Source organism: Salmo salar, chromosome ssa07, assembly GCF_905237065.1.
Source record: "Salmo salar chromosome ssa07, Ssal_v3.1, whole genome shotgun sequence".
NCBI classification, from domain to species: Eukaryota; Metazoa; Chordata; class Actinopteri; order Salmoniformes; family Salmonidae; genus Salmo; species Salmo salar.
In genome coordinates this window covers 26,137,639-26,156,927 of record NC_059448.1, presented here as the reverse complement: position 1 = coordinate 26,156,927, position 19,289 = coordinate 26,137,639, and the positions used below count along the sequence as shown (strand labels likewise).

General features: G+C 41.0%; 1 protein-coding gene across 1 annotated transcript; it reads right to left on the bottom strand.

Annotated features, from left to right (window-relative positions):
• Positions 1–1,995: 1,995 nt before the first annotated feature.
• Positions 1,996–19,088, bottom strand: LOC106609002 (zinc finger protein 37 homolog). Its single transcript, XM_014207323.2, has 2 exons — positions 18,536–19,088; positions 1,996–4,402 (listed from the first exon to the last, which is right to left on the bottom strand). Exons 1-2 carry the CDS (start codon positions 18,699–18,701, stop codon positions 3,348–3,350), a joined length of 1,221 nt encoding a protein of 406 aa, XP_014062798.1. The 5' UTR covers positions 18,702–19,088; the 3' UTR covers positions 1,996–3,347.
• Positions 19,089–19,289: the final 201 nt, after the last annotated feature.

Here is a 19,289-nt window from a genome sequence, read left to right as displayed (position 1 = left end):
TGCGTGTGCTTAGCTCCATTCCATAAATATTTTATCCTGAAAAACTCCACAGTCCCTAATGATTACAACCATACCCATAACAAGATGCAGCCAACACTATGGTTGAAAATATGTAGAATGGTTCTCAGTAATGTGTTGTATTGGATTTGCCTCAAACATATTACTTTGTATTCAGGACATAAAGTAAATTGCTTTAACAAAAAAAAAATTCAGTATAACTTTAGTGCCTTGTTACAAACAGATGCATATTTTGGAATATTTGTATTCTATACAGGCTACCTTCTTTTCACTCTGTTAATTAGGTTAGTATTGTGGAGTAAGTGCAATGTATCTTTGTAGGGACTTGGTGTATTGATACACCATCCAAAGTGTAATTAATAACTTCACCATTCTCAAAAGGCATATTCAGTGTGTGCTTTTTTTCTTCATCTACCAGTAAGTTCCCTTCTTTGCAAGGCATTAGAAAACTGCCCTGGTCTTTGTGGTTAAATCTGTGTTTGAAATTCACTGATCGACTTAGGGATCTTTCAGATAATTGTATGTGTAGGGTACAGAGATGATGTAGTCATAAAAAAATCATGTTAAATACTATTATTGCACACAGAGTCAGTCCATGCAACTTCTGTGACTTGTTAAGCAAATTTTTACTTCTGACCAATTATCTGAAAGATCCCTAAGTCGATCAGTGAATTGCCATTACAAATGGGTTGAGTACTTACTGACTCAGGAAATTTCAGCTTTTAATATTTTAATAATTTGTAAACCTTTCTAAAAACATAATTCCACTTTAACATTATGGGGTATTGTGTGTAGGTCAGTGAAAAAATATATAATTGTAAGCAATTTTAAATTCAGGCTGTAACACAACAAAATGTGGAAAAAGTCAAAGGGTGTGAATACTTTCTGAAGGCACTGTAAGTATGCCCCCAATGTAATTCTGAAGTCTATACATCCACAGTGCGATTTCAACACATTACATTTTTTTTGTCAATTAACTAATTGTCTTTTGTTGAATTTATATAACATTCCAACCTTGTCCAATTGTGGCATGATTCCACTATTTTCATCCATTTCAAATCGGGGACTTTAATTTTGAAGATGAACTGTTGATTCCACTAGTGTTGTTCACTGTTGTTCAAGACACACGTTCTCCATTGTATGTGTAGAGTTGAGATTTCTCAGCATGCTAGTGTATATTATGTTAATAATCTTTTTTGTGACATTTAAATGTTATTAAAAAAACTGTTCTGTAAAATTGATGAAATAGTGTTCCCTGTTAGCCTAAACAGTTTATTAATAGAGTAGAACTATAGCTAGCGATCAGTAGATCTACATACCTATTCCACAGTTTTCTCTGGTGTAGTCTGCAGCAGTCTCTATAGCACCTCCGTTTCACCAGCAAGAATAAGACCATGACCTCAGCGATTTTCCTCCAAAATAAAAGTCCCGCAATGGTGAAATACAAATGGTCGAAATGTATAACATTTAGGGAAGAATTATTTTTCATATTGTTCAATAATGATAAATTAATCTCCTTTAAAGCACAAATAATATAGCATTAACATTTTTAGGACTAACAACATTAAAAGTAATGATTTCTATTGTAGATAATTATCATGGTAATATAAATAACAAAACATTTAATGCTACTATTAATAATAGTAATAACAACATTATAAAAATCAACTTTGGAAAACACTTAAATCCTATTGTTAATTAGCCCATTCGCATTGTACAATGTTTAGTAAGTTTTTAATATTGGACATACTGCTCCGTAGCACACAATTTCCTGTACATTGTGTTGCAGTAAAAGGGGGGCCCATTCTACTCAGGAGCACCGCTAGTTTCCAAATCCACAGTGTACAACCCAAGTAGCATCACTGCTCATTCTGCGGCCCTTAGCTTAAATTAAGTAGGTTTTTCATAATAGACATACATATTGCATCGTACACAATTTCCTGTACATTGTGTCATTCTACTCAGGAGAACTTCAGCTTTCCAGATCCACAGAGTTTATATTTTATTTTCTATTAAAAAAAGACACGCACACGAAACAACCAATTATAAGCCATTATCAATGATCTGCTAACAGAAATTTAAAAAATATGATAAACAATGTTAATCCTACCAACAATGGCCTCTAGTCTTCTTATGTCGAGGGCCTCCTTCGCAACAGGTCAAAATAGGTAAGTAGAATGTGTAAGTATACTTATGAGCTTACTGTACATTTGCATACAAAACATATACTTATTAGCTAGCTAGCATAACGAAAACAGAGGCTGCATTTCTACATTTCAATGGGGCTAGCAAACAGCTAGGCTAAACACAATACATCTCTGACAACGGCTAACAGCTAAGACCGTTTGGACATGCATGAAAGGGATGTCATCAATAGACCTACCTAGTATTAAGCCATCGGGTTACATCTGAGCCGCTCCAACATTCGCATCTATTAGGCCTATAGTGTACCGTTATCTAAAAGCTCACACATTTCACTGTAGCTTAACCAATAACCTTAAGGTCAACCTATTAGGTCTATGACAACGTCGCTTAACTTGCTACTTCATGTTTAATTATAGAATATCTGTAGACATACTTGAAGCCCAATTACTGCCTGCCATTAGGCTACAATGGTTTGTTGAGCAATTACAAAAACCATTGTTATCATATCCTATTTTTAGGTCACCTTGATATTTTCTAAATGGCGAACGAGTGAACGAGCGAGCGACTGACTTTGGCTTTAGTCATTCTTGTTCAGTTACACAAACTGAAGAAATGCAGATTTTGCATAAATCAAACATAGCATACAAAATAGTACGAGAAAACACTTAGGATACATAACACGTGGAAAACGTATAATACAAACACTTAAATACATACTAGGCTACAGAACAGTTCTTCTCTTGATGGGAAAACTGCTAGTATCACTGCTCTTTATTAAGCTTTACGTATCGGCGTCAAGGCCCTTCGTTAGAGCTTTGAGGCCGATACGTAAAGCTTAATAAAGAGCAGTGATACTAGCAAGAGCAGTGCGCGGGTTTCTTCTTTGACAAAAACTTAAACTTGAACTTTTGGACGTTATGTCCTAATCTTCTTTCTTTCCGCTTTTGTCCTGACTTCTTTCTTTGTGGACGTTATTCACGTGTTTCAGCAGATGAGCCTTACGAATGAATGTTCTACCACAAACTGAGCAACCGTGTGCTTATCACCTGTGTGAGTCAGTAGGTCACCCTTCAGTCTCGACAGTTAAATGGTTTCTCTCCTGTGTGAGTCAGTATGTGCCTCCTTAGGTCACCCTTCAGTCTCTACAGTTAAATGATTTCTCTCCTGTGTGAGTCAGTATATGATCAGTTAGTATGCTTGCGACTGAAACATTTCCCACAGTCACCACAGCTAAATATTTTCTCTCCTGTGTGAGTCAACATATGCTTCCCTAGGTCACCCTTCTGCCTGAATCTTTTCCCACAGTCGCCACAGCTAAACGGTTTCTCTCCTGTATGAGTCCGTATATGCCTCCCTAGGGCTCCCCTTTGACTGAAGGTTTTCCCACAGACACCACAGCTAAATGGTTTCTCTCCTGTGTGAGTCCGTATATGTTCGGTTAGGTACTCTTTGCGATTGAAACTTTTCCCACAGTCACTACAGCTGAATGGTTTCTCTCCTTTGTGAGTCTTCATGTGCCTGGACAGATCTCCTTTGTATTTGAAGGTCTCGCCACAAACAAGGCAGGGTTTCCCACCCTGACAAAGTCGAACATGGGTCTTCAGTTTACAGGTGGAGTTGTAGTGTTTTTTGCATAAGCGGCATTCACTGGGTCTCTTCTTGGGGTGAGTCAAATGCCTCTGCAGGTCAGCTTTCAGAGCAAATGTTTCACCACAGTCATGGCAGCAGTGAATATGTATAGATGTGGTGCTGGGTTTAGAACGGTGTTCACCCAATGGTGCGTTGGCATCCATTGGTGGGCTGCTGTAAAGTCCTACTGGGTGGCTGCTTACGGCTGAGCTGTGGCCGGAGGCATTGTTTTGATTACTTGGACGGTCACAAGGAATGTCGAGACCCTTAAGGTTGGTAACAGTGCCACAAGGTTTGAGATCCACTGGTGTAGAGTCACGCTCTCTGTTCTCCATAGTCTGGGTTAGGGGAAGAGTTAAGGACTGAAGTGAGACCTCCTGATCACATTCACTTTTCACACAGGAAGGAGTAAATTTGAACTCTATGATATCAGGCTCCAGCCCTTGAAGATGCTCTTCCTCCTGACTGGTCCAGAGTTCCTCCTGTTCCACTTTAATCTGTGTGGGCTTTGGGTCCTCCTGCCCCAGACTGTGGCTCCACTCCTGCTCACAGTGCTGCTGCTCAGGGGGAACCGCCTCTTCAGAGACAGCAAGAGAGAGCTGCAGGGAGCCTGGAGGGAAGGAATCATACAGGTGAATTATAGATCTCTATGATCGATACAGCCTTTAGATGTGCCTGAAGGCAGATAGCGGACTATTTGCTCTTAGTCGCACAATCCCTAGGCCTATAGCCAGTTCACATGCCTACTATGAAACACACCGTGGCTAATGTGTACCAAAAGTTCAGACATTAACTGTTAATAATCCTGACTTTCAATACGGTTTGGATACTATATTCACCCAAATATAAAAAGATACACTTTCTGCGTGTCGTTTTAACACTGATTCCCCATAGAGGTGCTTTGCGTTGCACCTTTACCTGAACTACGACACTTCCTGAGCTAATGGAAACAAGGTAGGGAACACAAACTTTGATTTAATCCTTTGTAAAGTTATTTTATGATAATTAAGTTGCGCATTCAAAGTTTCCAAAACTGTACCGCAATCAAGGATAAATTGTTCTTAGATAGACCGTTTCTATCCCCGACGTTCCTATCCTGTCCCTTGGTCAACATCGTCACATATATATTTGTATTGATGAAAACCTACACGTCCCTCGTCTCTCGCAAATGTTGAATAACATTTCATTTGAACTTACTCTACCTACTGTCTCCGTCTGAGGCTGCTGTTATGAACCGCTAACTCCAAAACCAGCATATTCTGACAGCATTCTGTTGTAGCCTTTACTACGCAGTAGCAGGACTTGGTTGAGCTTGATGTGCGAGGGCAGCTTGTACACAACCCGAAGCCTGTCTGGTCTCATGTGGTATGAGACTGTAATCCACTACCATTGAGGTCAAAAGGCTAGGGCAGGGGACTAACAGATCAATGTCAAAACCAGAAATGGCAGACAGTTGGGCTTGGGGCTAGCAACCCCATCCAATAAAAATGCTGTGCTAAAAACGTCAACAACAGATAAAAACAGCTACATTGGACCTTTAAGACCTATACGTTTAGGCTTTATTTGAAAAGTTTAAGTAGGAAATTGCATGGATTTTGGACTTTTAGAATGGGCTCACAGAGCTTGTTTTTCCACTCACAGCTGTCCCCCAGTGTTAGTTATAAAGAGGAGATGGTAATGAAGCAATACAGACCAAATTAAAGTGTCTTGAGTTTTTGCATGTTCTAGGGTTGGCTGGCTTAGTACACAAGTGGGCGCTAGAAAACGCACAAGATACCATTTGGCGTCTATTTCCAGAACTCTACCAAAATTAGTGAATTTCAAATTGAGGCTGCTTGCAAAATATGCTAGCGAGCACAAACAAAAATAAACAAATTGTAAAGACAGGCAATCCAGCTCATAAAGTTATACATATATAGATAAGAGCTACCGAATGTAATTTTTGGTGAGTTTGGATATTTACAAGCAAATGTGAACAAGAGACATTGTGCAAATAAATTAAGTTTCAAAAACATGCTTGTCTTAAGGAAGACAAGTACTGGCTCTGGAGCAGCATGTGTTCACGCTGTATCTGGGTGGAGTCTGGAGTCGCTAGGGCAAAGGGCCTGCCTGCACGGAGAAGATGGGAGAGGAGCAGATGGGCCGAGAACAGAGGAGAAAAAAATGCAAGAAAATCAAGTTGCAGTGGCAGCAGTACAGATAACTCATCCAAAGGGCTTTGAAGGCAGAAAGCTAACACAATAAGATGCCATCACCTTATTAATTCAGCCACTTACTTAGATAACTAGCAAGTTGAACTTAGGGGCCACGTTAACACAGAGCAAAACATAAGGAAATGGATGCTACAGAAATCAGATGGCCATGCATCGTTTATGCAAGAAATACCTTGCTTTTCATTGTAAGCTCATTTACTTGTGTGGCTGCCAGCCAAATAGTGTTGCACTAACGTTGTCATCTGATGACAATGAAGCTATTTTCTGCCGAATGTGTTGCACTAATGTATTTTCTATGAAGGAAAACTATAGTTGCACATCCCTGATCACTCTATTGAAGAAGAAAATAACTTTTGACTTACAGTATAAAAACGCAACACCTGTCAATACACAGCTGTACTGTTCCGGCTTACTCCCGTTGTGCTATTTACAAGCAAACACGTGACTGGCTCTATTCTGTGGGACTACTGTACGTTAAACTTCATAATGTAAAACAATGTGACAGGTAAAATGAAGAACGCATCTAATGTATTGCACAAGTTGATTGCAGGTATTTACTTAAAAAGTAGCTACAAATATAAAAATGTAGAGAAATAGTTAACGATATTAGCGGTATTGAAAAAAACATCCCGTGGTTATTTCCAAATACCCCAGTGTACGGTATACACAGTATACTGTCCAAGCCTAGCGTGTTCTACTGTCTTGTTAAGATAGGGGGTGACTGGGACAGGTAATCCATAAAATGTTTTGGGAAAAGTTTTTGTAAAACATGCACCTTACATCAGATCATCATGAAACGTTCACTGTGTAAAGCTAACTTTCATCAAGGTTTTGAAAGGTATACAATTGGTTTCTCTCTTTTCATTGTCAGTATCCTTTTTCAGCGTTATGATATCCGTAACATCCAGGTAGGTAGCCTAGCGGATAAGAGCGTTGGGCCAGTAACAAAAAGGTCGCCGTTTTGAATCCGAGCTGACGGAAAGTGAAAAATCTTTTGATGTATTCTTGAGCAAGGCACTTAACCCTAATTGCTCCTGTAAGTCGCTCTGGATAAGTGAGTCTGCTAAATGACTAAAATGTTAAAATTACATTTTGATGCATCATACCTTTGCTTCAGAAGTTTTTGCATTCACCAAATTTCTTGAACTTGTTCTGAGATGTATTCTTCAGGCTTTTACTGAAGCAATTGTTCATATCTTGAAAATGATGTGTTCTAGTTAAGATTCTCTTGGAAAATATATGCTGAAATGCATCTCATACATGGCCGGTACAGTTGAAACCAGGATTCATCCGTGAAGAGCACACTTCTCCAGTGTGCCAGCAGCCATCAAAGTTATGACGTCAAATGCAGTCAGGTTAAGACCCTGGTGTGGACGATGAGCACGCAGATGACCTTACCTGAGACGGTTTCTGGCAGTTTGTGCAGAAATTCTTCAGTTGTGCCAACCTACAGTTTCATCAGGGGCGGCAGGTAACCTAGTGGTTAGATCGAATCCCCGAGCTGACCAGGTAATAATCTGTCGTTCTGCCCCTGAAGAAGGCAGTTAACCCACTGTTCCTAGGCCGTCATTGTAAATAAGAATTGATTCTTAAATGACTTGCCTAGTTAAATAAAGGTAAAATAAAATAAATAAAAATCAGCTGTCCAGTGGATGGTCTTGGACAATCTCGCAGGTGAAGAAGCCAGATGTGGAGGTCCTGGGCTGGCGTGGTTACACGTGGTCTGCGGCTGTGAGGCCTGGTTGGACATACTGCCAAATTCTCTAAAATGACATTGGAGGCAGCTTACGGTAGAAAAAAAAAAAACATTCAATTCTTTGGCAACAGCTCTTGTGAACATTCCTGCAGTCAGAATGGCAATTGCACACTCCCTCAAATCTTGGGACATCTGTGGCATTGTGTTGTGACAAAACGGCACATTTTAGAGTGGCTTTTGATTGTCCCCAGCACAAAGTGCACCTGTGTAATGATCATACTGTTTAATAAGCGTCTTGATATGCCACACCTGTCAGGTGTATGGATTATCTTGGAAAAGGATAAATGCTCACTAACAGGGATGTAAACAAATTTGTGGAGAAGATTTGCGAGAAATAAGCTTTTTGTGGGTATGGAACATTTCTGGGGTCTTTTATTTCAGCTCATGAAACATGGGACCAACACTTTACATGTTGCATTTATATTTGTTTAATAATATATATTTATTTTTCCCTTGACGGAGTGATGCTGAATGTAAAAAAAAAAGGTAAAACTTATCCCACTCTGCCCTACTATGTTTTAGATAGAAATATGAGAAGAGTGTTTATCAAGAATCTGTGAATAGTCCTGGCAGAGGCATCATGCCCACAGGGGCATATGCCCCCCATAATATGTCCTGTTTATGGTTTTAAACATTTTAAATAAATAAACAAATATTTCTCTATAACACTACTAGTCACGTAGCAATTTTATAAAAAGTTGTCTTTAGCTAGGTTCCCCAGTCGGCCAACCTCATAACGATCTACCAAGAAGCCATTTCAGGCTATCAATCAAGTTAGAGTAGCTAGCTTGTCTAACTATCTGAGCTGGCATGCCTGCTAGCAAGGTTGATATACTTTAGAAAAGCAAGCAATACATAAAAAAAATTAAATACAAGCTACGACTTGTAACGCAATATGTGATAGCTCTATTTGGAGAGAAAAATTATGCTATAAACGTTTGTCCAGTTGCAGGTGGTTCTACAAAAAACAGAATTCAAAACGATAAATATTCCAAGTGTGGTATCGAGTGAGGAATGCCTATTGCATGTGTGTAGATTTTTGTTTTGTTGAGACTGTGTGACTTGCTGTCTACTTCTACAAGTCACATTGAAATGACTAGTTCCTGCAAAGATGTTGGAAAATGCTAGACGTGCGGGCAGGCAGTTAAGATGGCGAGGAATCTTGTTGTGCAGTAAAAGAAAAAGAAAAGTGGATTTAATATCTTTCAGAATTTTCTATTTCTTTTTTTACAATCTGCAACTGGACACAGCCATTTATAAGACAAACCTTTTCCTCGAAACGAGAATGAAGAAAGTATCGCCAAGACCAGGGTTAGTTTAACCCATAAAGAGTCTAAGTCCTGCCTACGCCGGGGGAGGGGGGTTTCTACTAAGATATATGAATTGTTTTAAGAAGGTCATACCAAGGACCATTTAGCTATTTTATTTGGAATATACCCCCAAAAAACTTGAGTGGCGGTAGTTGTAGATCTTCTTGGCGTCATCATCTTACAGGAACACGAAGGCTGTAACAACTGTGTAGCCTATGCTTTAGAAATACGCCCCCATCCTGCCAGATCACTTATGTGAGGCATATAATTACGTCTATATTGGTATAATTTTCACAACATATGTATAGTTATATGTACACTATATATACACACACAAAAGTATGTGGACACTAGAGGTCGACCGATTAATCGGAATGGCCGATTAATTGGGGCCGATTTCAAGTTTTCATAACAATCGGAAATCGGTATTTTTGGACGCCGATTGTTTTTTGTTGTTGTTTTTTTTAGACCTTTATTTAACTAGGCAAGTCAGTTAAGAACACATTCTTATTTTCAATGACGGCCTAGGAACAGTGGGTTAACAGCCTTGTTCAGGGGCAGAACGATAGATTTTTACCTTGTCAGCTCGGGGATTCAATCTTGCAACATTACGGTTAACTAGTCCAACGCTCTAACCACCTGCTTTACATAGCACTCCACGAGGAGCCTGCCTGTTACGCGAATGCAGTAAGAAGCCAAGATAAGTTTAATGCTAGCTAGCAACTTATCTTATGAAAAACAATCAATCATAATCACTAGTTAACTACACGTGGTTGATGATATTACTAGTTTATCTAGCCTGTCCTGAGTTGCATATAATCGCTTAGGTACACGTTGCTCCAACCATAAACATCAATGCCTTTCTTAAAATCAATACACAAGTATAGATTTTTAAACCTGCATATTTAGTTAATATTGCCTGCTAACATAAATTTATTTTAACTCAGGAAAATGTGTCACTTTTCTTGCAAACAGAGTATATGCAGCAGTTTGGGCCGCCTGGCTCGTTGCGAACTGTGAAGACTATTTCTTCCTAACAAAGACAGCCGACTTCACCAAACGGGGGATGATTTAACAAAAGCGCATTTGCAAAAAAAGCACAATCGTTGCACGACTGTACCTAACCATAAACATCCATGCCTTTCTTAAAATCAATACACAGAAGTATATATTTTTAAACCTGCAAATTTAGTTAAAAGAAATCCAGGTTAGCAGGCAATATTAACCAGGTGAAATTGTGTCATTTTGCATTCATTGCATGCAGTCAGGGTATATGCAACAGTTTGGGCCGCCTGGCTCGTTGCGAACTAATTTGCCAGAATTTTACGTTATGACATAACATTGAAGGTTTAGACTTAGGGATGCCACCCGTTAGATAAAATACGGAACGGTTCTGTATTTCACTGACAGGAAAAACGTGTTGTTTTCGAGATGATAGGTCATTAATATGGTAGAATCCGGAAACTAAGGCTCGTATTGTGTGTTATTATGTTATAATTAAGTCTATGATTTGATAGAGCAGTCTGACTGAGCGGTGGTAGGCAGCCGCAGGCTCGTAACCATTCATTCAAAACAGCACTTTCGTGCGTTTTGCCAGCAGCCCTTCGCAATGCATTGCGCTGTTTATGACTTCAAGCCTGTCAACTCCCAAGATTAGGCTGGTGTAACCGATGTGAAATGGCTAGCTAGTTAGCAGGTGCGCGCTAATAGTGTTTCAAACGTCACTCGCTCTGAGACTTGGAGTAGTTGTTTCCCTTGCTCTACATGGGTAACGCTGCTTCGAGGGTGGCTGTTGTCGATGTGTTCCTGGTTCGAGCCCAGGTAGGAGTGAGGAGAGGGACGGAAGCTATACTGTTACACTGGCAATACTAAAGTGCCTATAAGAACATCCAATAGTCAAAGGTATATGAAATACAAATCGTATAGAGAGAAATAGTCCTATAATTCCTATAATAAGTACAACCTAAAACTTCTTACCTGGGAATATTGAAGACTCATGTTAAAAGGAACCACCAGCTTTCATATGTTCTCATGTTCTGAGCAAGGAACTTAAACGTTAGCTTTTTTACATGGCACATATTGCACTTTTTTCTTCTCCAACACTTTGTTTTTGCATAATTTAAACCAAATTGAAAATGTTTCATTATTTATTTGAGGCTAAATTGATTTTATTGATGTATTATATTAAGTTAAAATAAGTGTTCATTCAGTATTGTTGTAATTGTCATTATTACAAAAAATAAATATATAAAAATAATAATAAATACAAAAAATAAATAATAATAATAAAAAAATATAATAATAAGAAAACAAACAAACAAATGTAAATAAAAAAATGTGCCCGATTAATCGGTATCGATTTTTTTGCCCACCCCCCCCCCCCAATAATCGGTATCGGCGTTGAAAAATCATAATCGGTCGACCTCTAGTGGACACCCCTTCAAATTAGTGGATTCGGCTATTTCAGCCACACCTGTTGCTGTGTATAAAATCGAGCATGCATTCTCCATAAACAAACATTGACAGTAGAATGGCCTTACTGAAGAGCTCAGTGACTTTCAACATGGCACCATCATAGGATGCCATCTTTCCAACAAGTTAGTTCATCAAATTTCTGCCCTGCTAAAGCTGCCCCGGACAACTGTAAGCGCTTTTATTGTGAAGTGGCAACGTCTAGGTGCAACAACACCTCAGACGCAAAGGGATAGGCCACACAAGCTCACAGAACGGGACTGCTGAAGCGCCTACTGAGTTCCAAACTGCCTCTGGAAGCAATGTCAGCACAAGAACTGTTAGTCCGGAGCTTCATAAAATGGGTTTCTATGGCCAAGCAGCCACACACAAGCCTAAGATCACCATGCTCAATGCCAAGCGTCGGCGTGGCGTAAAGTTCGCCGCCATTGGACTCTAGAGCAATGTAAACGCGGTCTCTGGAGTGATTAATCACGCTTCACCATCTGGCAGTCCGACGGACAAATCTGGGTTTGGCAGATGCCAGGAGTATGCTACCTGCCCCAATACATAGTGCCAACTGTAAAGTTTGGTGGAGGAGGAATAAATGCTCTGGGCTAGGCCCTTTAGTTCCAGTGAAGAGAAATCTGAATGCTACAGCATACAATGACATTCTAGACAATTCGAGATCGGTGTGGAAGAACTTGACTGGCCTGCACAGAGCCCTGACCTCACTAATGCTCGTGGCTGAATCGAAGTAAGTATCCGCAGCAATGTCCCGACATCTAGTGGAAAGCCATCCCAGAATAGTAAAGGCTGTTATAGCAGCAAATGGGGGACCAACTCCATATTAATGCCAATGATTTTGGAATGAGATGTTCAACAAGCAGGTGTCCACATACCTTTGGTAATGCTGTGTGTGTATGTATGTATGTATGTATGTATGTATGTATGTATGTATGTATGTATGTATGTATGTATGTATGTATGTATATATGTATATATATATATATCTCAAAAAAATAAAGGGAACACTTAAACAACACAATGTAACTCCAAGTCAATCACACTTCAGTGAAATCAAACTGTCCACTTAGGAAGCAACACTGATTGACAATACATTTCACATGCTGTTGTACAAATGGAATAGACAACAGGTGGAAATTATAGGCAATTAGCAAGACACCCCCAATAAAGGAGTGGTTCTGCAGGTGGTGACCACAGACCACTTCTCAGTTCCTATGCTTCCTGGCTGATGTTTTGGTCACTTGAATGCTGGCGGTGCTTTCACTCTAGTGGTAGCATGAGACGGAGTCTACAACCCACACAAGTGGCTCAGGTAGTGCAGCTCATCCAGGATGGCACATCAATGCGAGCTGTGGCAAGAAGGTTTGAAGTGTCTGTCAGCGTAGTGTCCAGAGCATGGAGGCGCTACCAGGAGACAGGCCAGTACATCAGGAGACGTGGAGGAGGCCGTAGGAGGGCAACAACCCAGCAGCAGGACCGCTACCTCCGCCTTTGTGCAAGGAGGAGCACTGCCAGAGCTCTGCAAAATGACCTCCAGCAGGCCACAAATGTGCATGCATCTGCTCAAACGGTCAGAAACAGACTCCATGAGGGTGGTATGAGGGATTGGCAAATTCGCCACTGGCGCCCTGTGCTCTTCACAGATGAAAGCAGGTTCACACTGAGCACATGTGACCGACGTGACAGTGTCTGGAGACGCCGTTGAGAACATTCTGTTGCCTGCAACATCCTCCAGCATGACCGGTTTGGCGGTGGGTCAGTCATGGTGTGGGGTGGCATTTCTTTGGGGGGCCGCACAGCCCTCCATGTGCTCGCCAGAGGCAGCCTGACTGCCATTAGGTACCGAGATGAGATCCTCAGACCCCTTGTGAGACCATATGCTGGTGCGGTTGGCCCTGGGTTCCTCCTAATGCAAGACAATGCTAGACCTCATGTGGCTGGAGTGTGTCAGCAGTTCCTGCAAGAGGAAGGATTTGATGTTATGGACTGGCCCGCCCGTTCCCCAGACCTGAATCCAATTGAGCACATCTGGGACATCATGTCTCGCTCCATCCACCAACGCCACGTTGCACCACAGACTGTCCAGGAGTTGGTGGATGCTTTAGTCCAGGTCTGGGAGGAGATCCCTCAGGAGACCATCCGCCACCTCATCAGGAGCATGCCCAGGCGTTGTAGGGAGGTCATACAGGCATGTGGAGGCCACACACACTACTGAGCCTCAATTTGACTTGTTTTAAGGACATTATATCAAAGTTGGATCAGCCTGTAGTGTGGTTTTCCACTTTCATTTTGAGTGCGACTCCAAATCCAGACCTCCATGGGTTGATAAATTGGATTTCCATTGATTCTTTTTGTGTGATTTTGTTGTCAGCACATTCAACTATGTAAAGAAAAAAGTATTTAATAAGATTATTTCATTCATTCAGATCTAGGAAGTGTTCCCTTTATTCTTTTGAGCATTAGCTAAACCGTAAGTAAGGTTGACTATGGAGCCATCACATACTGCATTACAAGCCGTAGCTAGTGTGGTCCATACCTTTAGTTGAGAACCCAAGGGCTGGGTATATTCCATTCCAATGATACGCTTCCTATTGACATTTTCCACAGGAAACAGGAAACCTTGTCTTGTTTCTGGTGGAAAAAGGCATTCACATGCTATCGAACACTAATGATGTTTTCGAACAGCAAGACCAAGATCAACATGGCAGTGTTGCCATTGATTTATCAAAGTTGTCTAGTGCAACCCCCATATCAAATCAAATTGTATTTGTCACATGCGCCGAATACAACAGGTGTAGACGTTATAGTGAAATGCTTACTTAACTGCATTGTTGGTTTAGAAAAAAGGAAGAGATAAGAATAAGAAATAATTAAAGAGCAGCAGTAAATAACAATACGGGCTATAAACGGGGTACAGGTACAGAGTCAATGTGTCAATGTGCGGGGGCTCCGGTGACGAGGTAATTATGTACATGTAGGTAGTTATTAAGGTGGCTATGCATAGATAATAGCAGAGAGTAGCAGCAGAGAGTAGCAGCAGCGTGGGGGGGAGGGGCAATGCAAATAGTCATACACTCACTAAATGCAGGCGAATGCTGCCAGATGATGTTGGTGAAGAGCAACAGCAAAAATGTGCAGTTGACTGCAGTCAAAACTTCATGACCTTCGATCACGATTTTTTTTAAAGTTCACGCAGTCGACATGTAGGATCGGACAACTTTCATCCCCATAACGTGACAAATTTTGAAAAGACTTGACAAAAGTGTTCTGCTCAAATGCACCCATTCACTTTCAATGGAAGGAAAGCGAGAGAAACGGAGTGGGTGGGGAACGTTGAGCGACGCGAGCATGGTCGAGTGAGCTGAACAGGGCGGGACTAAAGTTGGGGAAAGCTGAAGGTTATGCAAATCCTGCCCGATATTGCGGTGCAAGTGACCAATCGAAGCACACCATAGTCTCCAACCCCAAATGGTTTGGTTGACAATGGCTGTTGATAGGTAGCACTACCTAGTTTGCTTGCTAGCTTGTTAACGTTAGCACCCACATGAGGTCAACACTAATGTGGCTAGGCGAGTGCTGATTGTATAGTGTATCTTACGCAAACGCAGCGCAACGGAGTACGTATAGGTGGTTTTAAAATCAGAAAATGTCTAGGGAGTACATGAATGTGGTATTAAATCAAAATGGCTGGCCCCTTGCTGTACGTAGTCCTGCCTACGTTGCTTGCATAGTCCTCCTACAGAGTTTTCTTTCACTCAAATATTGAAATGGACCGCGCAATTCCTTGTGCAGCGGCGGGGGCAGTATGAAGCTCTGTATTTTAGACCAAACTCACTTTGGTTGAAAATGGAACCAGGAAAATTAATTTTGTTCCTCTTTTTGCACAAATAAAATTATTCTAAATATATCAATTGGACCGTTGTCACTAATCAACTTCAAAATCGCTTCAACATTGCTCTGTCTTGGTTTAGCTTAGCATTAAATAAGCAGCCTATTTTGCATTGACAACCAAATATAATCTCAGCGACTGTTCAGGGGAAATGAAAACGTTAGTGCTATCCGGGATCCTTGGGACATATACCTACCCTAAACACTAACCCTGAAGGGAGAGTGGGGCAAGTTAGGTATTTGTATTACATTCACCATTATCTACATAAACTCCTATTCAAAAGTTAAGGGTCACTTAGAAATGTCCTTGTTTTTGAAAGAAAAGCACATGTTTGGTCAATTAAAAATAACATCAAATTGATCAGAAATACAGTGTAGACATTGTTAATTTTGTAAATGACTATTGTTGCAGGAAACAGCAGATTTTTTTATCAACATAGGCTTACAGATGCCCATTATCAGCAATCATCACTCCCGTGTTCCAATGGCACGTTGTATTAGCTAATCCAAGTTTATCATTTTAAAAGGCTAATTGATCATTAGAAAACCCTTTTGCAATTATGTTAGCACAGCTGAAAACTGTTGTCATGATTAAAGAAGCAATAAAACTGGGGCGGCAGCGTAGCCTAGTGGTTAGAGCGTTGGACTTGTAACTGAGCTGACAAGGTACACATCTGTCGTTCTGCCCCTGAGCAAGGCACTTAACCCACTGTTCCTAGGCCATCATTGAAAATAAGAATTTGTTCTTAATTGACTTGCCTAGTTAAATAAAGGTAAAATAAAAAATAAAATCTGCATTTGTGGGTTCGAATACAGGCTCAAAATGGCCAGAAACAAAGGACTTTCTTTGGAAACTCGTCATTCTATTCTTGTTCTGAGAAGTGAAGGCTATTCCATGCGAGAAATTGCCAAGAAACTAGATCTCGTACAAGGCTGTGTACTACTCCCTTCACAGAACAGCGCAAACCGGCTATAACCAGAATAGAAAGAGGAGTGTGAGGCCCCGGTGAACAACTGAGCAAGAGGACAAGTATATTAGTGTCTAGTTTGAAAAACAGACACCTCACAAGTCCTCAACCGGCAGCTTCATTAAATAGTACCCGCAAAACACAAGTCTCAATGTCAACTTCTAGTCAGAGTTCCTCTGTCCAGTGTCTGTGTTCTATTGCCCATCTTAATCTTTTCTTTTTATTTGCCAGTCTGAGATATGGCTTTTCCTTTGCAACTCTGCCTAGAAGGCCAGCATTCCGGAGTCGCCTCTTCACTGTTGACGTTGAGACTGGTGTTGAGCGTGAAAAACACAGCAGCTCCTGACACACTCAAACCAGTGTGCCTGGCACCTACTACTATACCCCTTTCAAAGGCACTTGAATCTTTTGTCTTGCCCCGTCACCCTCTGAATGGCACACATACACAATCCATGTCTCAATTGTCTCAAGGCTTAATAATATTTTTTTTTTAACCCATCTCCTCCCTCCTCAGCTACACTGATTGAAGTGACATCAATAAGAGATCATAGCTTTCACCTGGATTAACCTGGTCAGTCGGTCATGGAAAGAGCAGATGTTACTAATGTTTAGTACACTCAGTGTATATCAACAGGACAGTATAATTACATAAACTTTTCAGAGCACTGGTATTGAGTTCAGATTTCTATCACCTGAAGCATGTGCACAAGGTAAAAATGCATGCACGAGACGCATGCATTCTTGCCGAGCTCGTACACGTGTTTACATGGTTCTGTGCATGCTTCAGGTGATAGAAATCTGAAGCACTACCAGAGCTTTGAAAAGTTTGTAATTATACTTTCCGGTGGATATGTCTCACATTCCTACTATCATCGCCCGGACGACCGATAAAGTACGTTAAAATATAATTTAATCAACATTCCGGCTTGTAGAGGTTGTGAGAGAAACTTTCCTGATTCAAACGCTCATTTGGGTTTCCAGGCAAGGGCTTAGCTAGCTATACTACACTAAACAAAAATATAAACGCAACATGTAAAGTGTTGTTTCATGAGATGAAATAAAACATCTCAGAAATTATCCATACGCACATATCTCTCAAATTCTGTGCACAAATTTGTTTACAACCCCGTTAGTGAGCATTTCTCCTTTGCCAAGATGATCCAGCCACCTGACAGGTGTGGCATATCAACAAGCCAGTGGAGGCTGCTCAGGGGAGAACGGCTCATAATGTATGGAACAGAGTCAATGGACTGGCATCTAACACCTGGAAACCATGTAGTTTGATGTATTTGTTACCATTCCACTGACTCCGCTCCAGCCTTTACTGCAAGCCCGTTCCCCCCAATTAAGGTGCCACCAACCTGTGCAAGAAGCTGATTAAACAGCATGATCATTATACAGGTGCACCTTGTGCTGGGGACAATAAAAGGCCACTTTAAAATGTGCAGTTTTGTCATACAACACAATGCCACAGAGGTCTCAAGTTTTGAGGGAGTGTGCAATTGGCTTGCTGACTGCAAGAATATCCACCAGAGCTGTTGCCTGATAATTGAATGTTAATTTCTCTACCATAAACTGCCTCCAAAATCGTTTTTGCGAATATGACAGTACGTTCAAACGACCTCACAACAGCAGACCACTTGTAGCCACACCAGCCCAGGACCTCCACATCAGGCTTCTTCACCTGCAGGATCGTCTGAGGGTGGGTGCTGAGAAGTATTTCTGTCAGTAAAACAGCACTTTGTGGGGAAAAACTCATTCTGATTAGCTGGGCCTGGCTCCTGAGTGCATGCCCTGGCTGCCAAGTGGGTGGGCCTATGCCCTCCAAGGCCCACCCATGGCTGTACCCCTGCCCAGTCATGTGAAATCCATAGATTTGAGCCCAATGAATTTATTTCAATTGACGTATTTCCTTAAATAATCTGTAACTCAGTAAAATCTTTGAAATGGTTGCATGTTGGATTTATATTTTTGTTCAGTTTAGCTATTTCAATAAGCTTTTCGTGAAAGACAGTGAAACTTACATTAAAACTGTTCTTTAAAATGGGTGAAATAGTGTTCACTTTTAGCCTAAACATGTTATTAATTGAATAGGATTGTATCTAGTTATCAGTAGATGTACATACGAACCTATTCCACATAGTTTTATCTCCGGTGTGATCAGCAGCATTCTCCGTAGGCGATCATTCTCCTCCTGGTACTCCACTACCGCTTTCTCAACTGCACCGAAAATCTCCATAGCAGCCTCCGTTAAGCGCTCATTTAAAAACACACGAAACGACTGTAGTTTAGACATTTTCAGTCGAATGAGAGTTGGGGAGCCTATTTAGTCCGGTCTGTGGGTCTTTCTTCACTACACACAAAAATGGAAATTTTCTTCTATGGTGTTATGGCTTCTTCTTCTTCGATGGGGTTTAACGGCGAATAGCATCCAATGTTAATGGCGCATTACCGCCACCAGCTGGGCAGGGTGTTGAATAAGAAACAACAACAAAAAAACATTGCGGGAAAGGGGGGAAACGACATCATACAAAATTAAACACGTCAACTAACAAAATCCATCCCACTTCTTTAATCACAGTCCACTACAAAATACATCCCTACACAGGCTCAGGCATTTCTTGCACGGTCTCGGCTGTGAAATCACGAAGACCCAAAAAACTTTTTCAACTGCATTCACAATGATTCCAATTTTCGTAGACTTGTTCTCCGCTTGTGCTGTACAGTTTATGACCATTACAATTAATAATACAAAGTCCACCTTTTTAACATGTAGCATTGGTCGTGGTGGCTCTACTACCATTGTTTCTTCCCCACCACTTTTCCCTTCCAATCTTCTCACCACCTCCAGATAGGAGACACGCTGGACACAGGGGCGGAAATC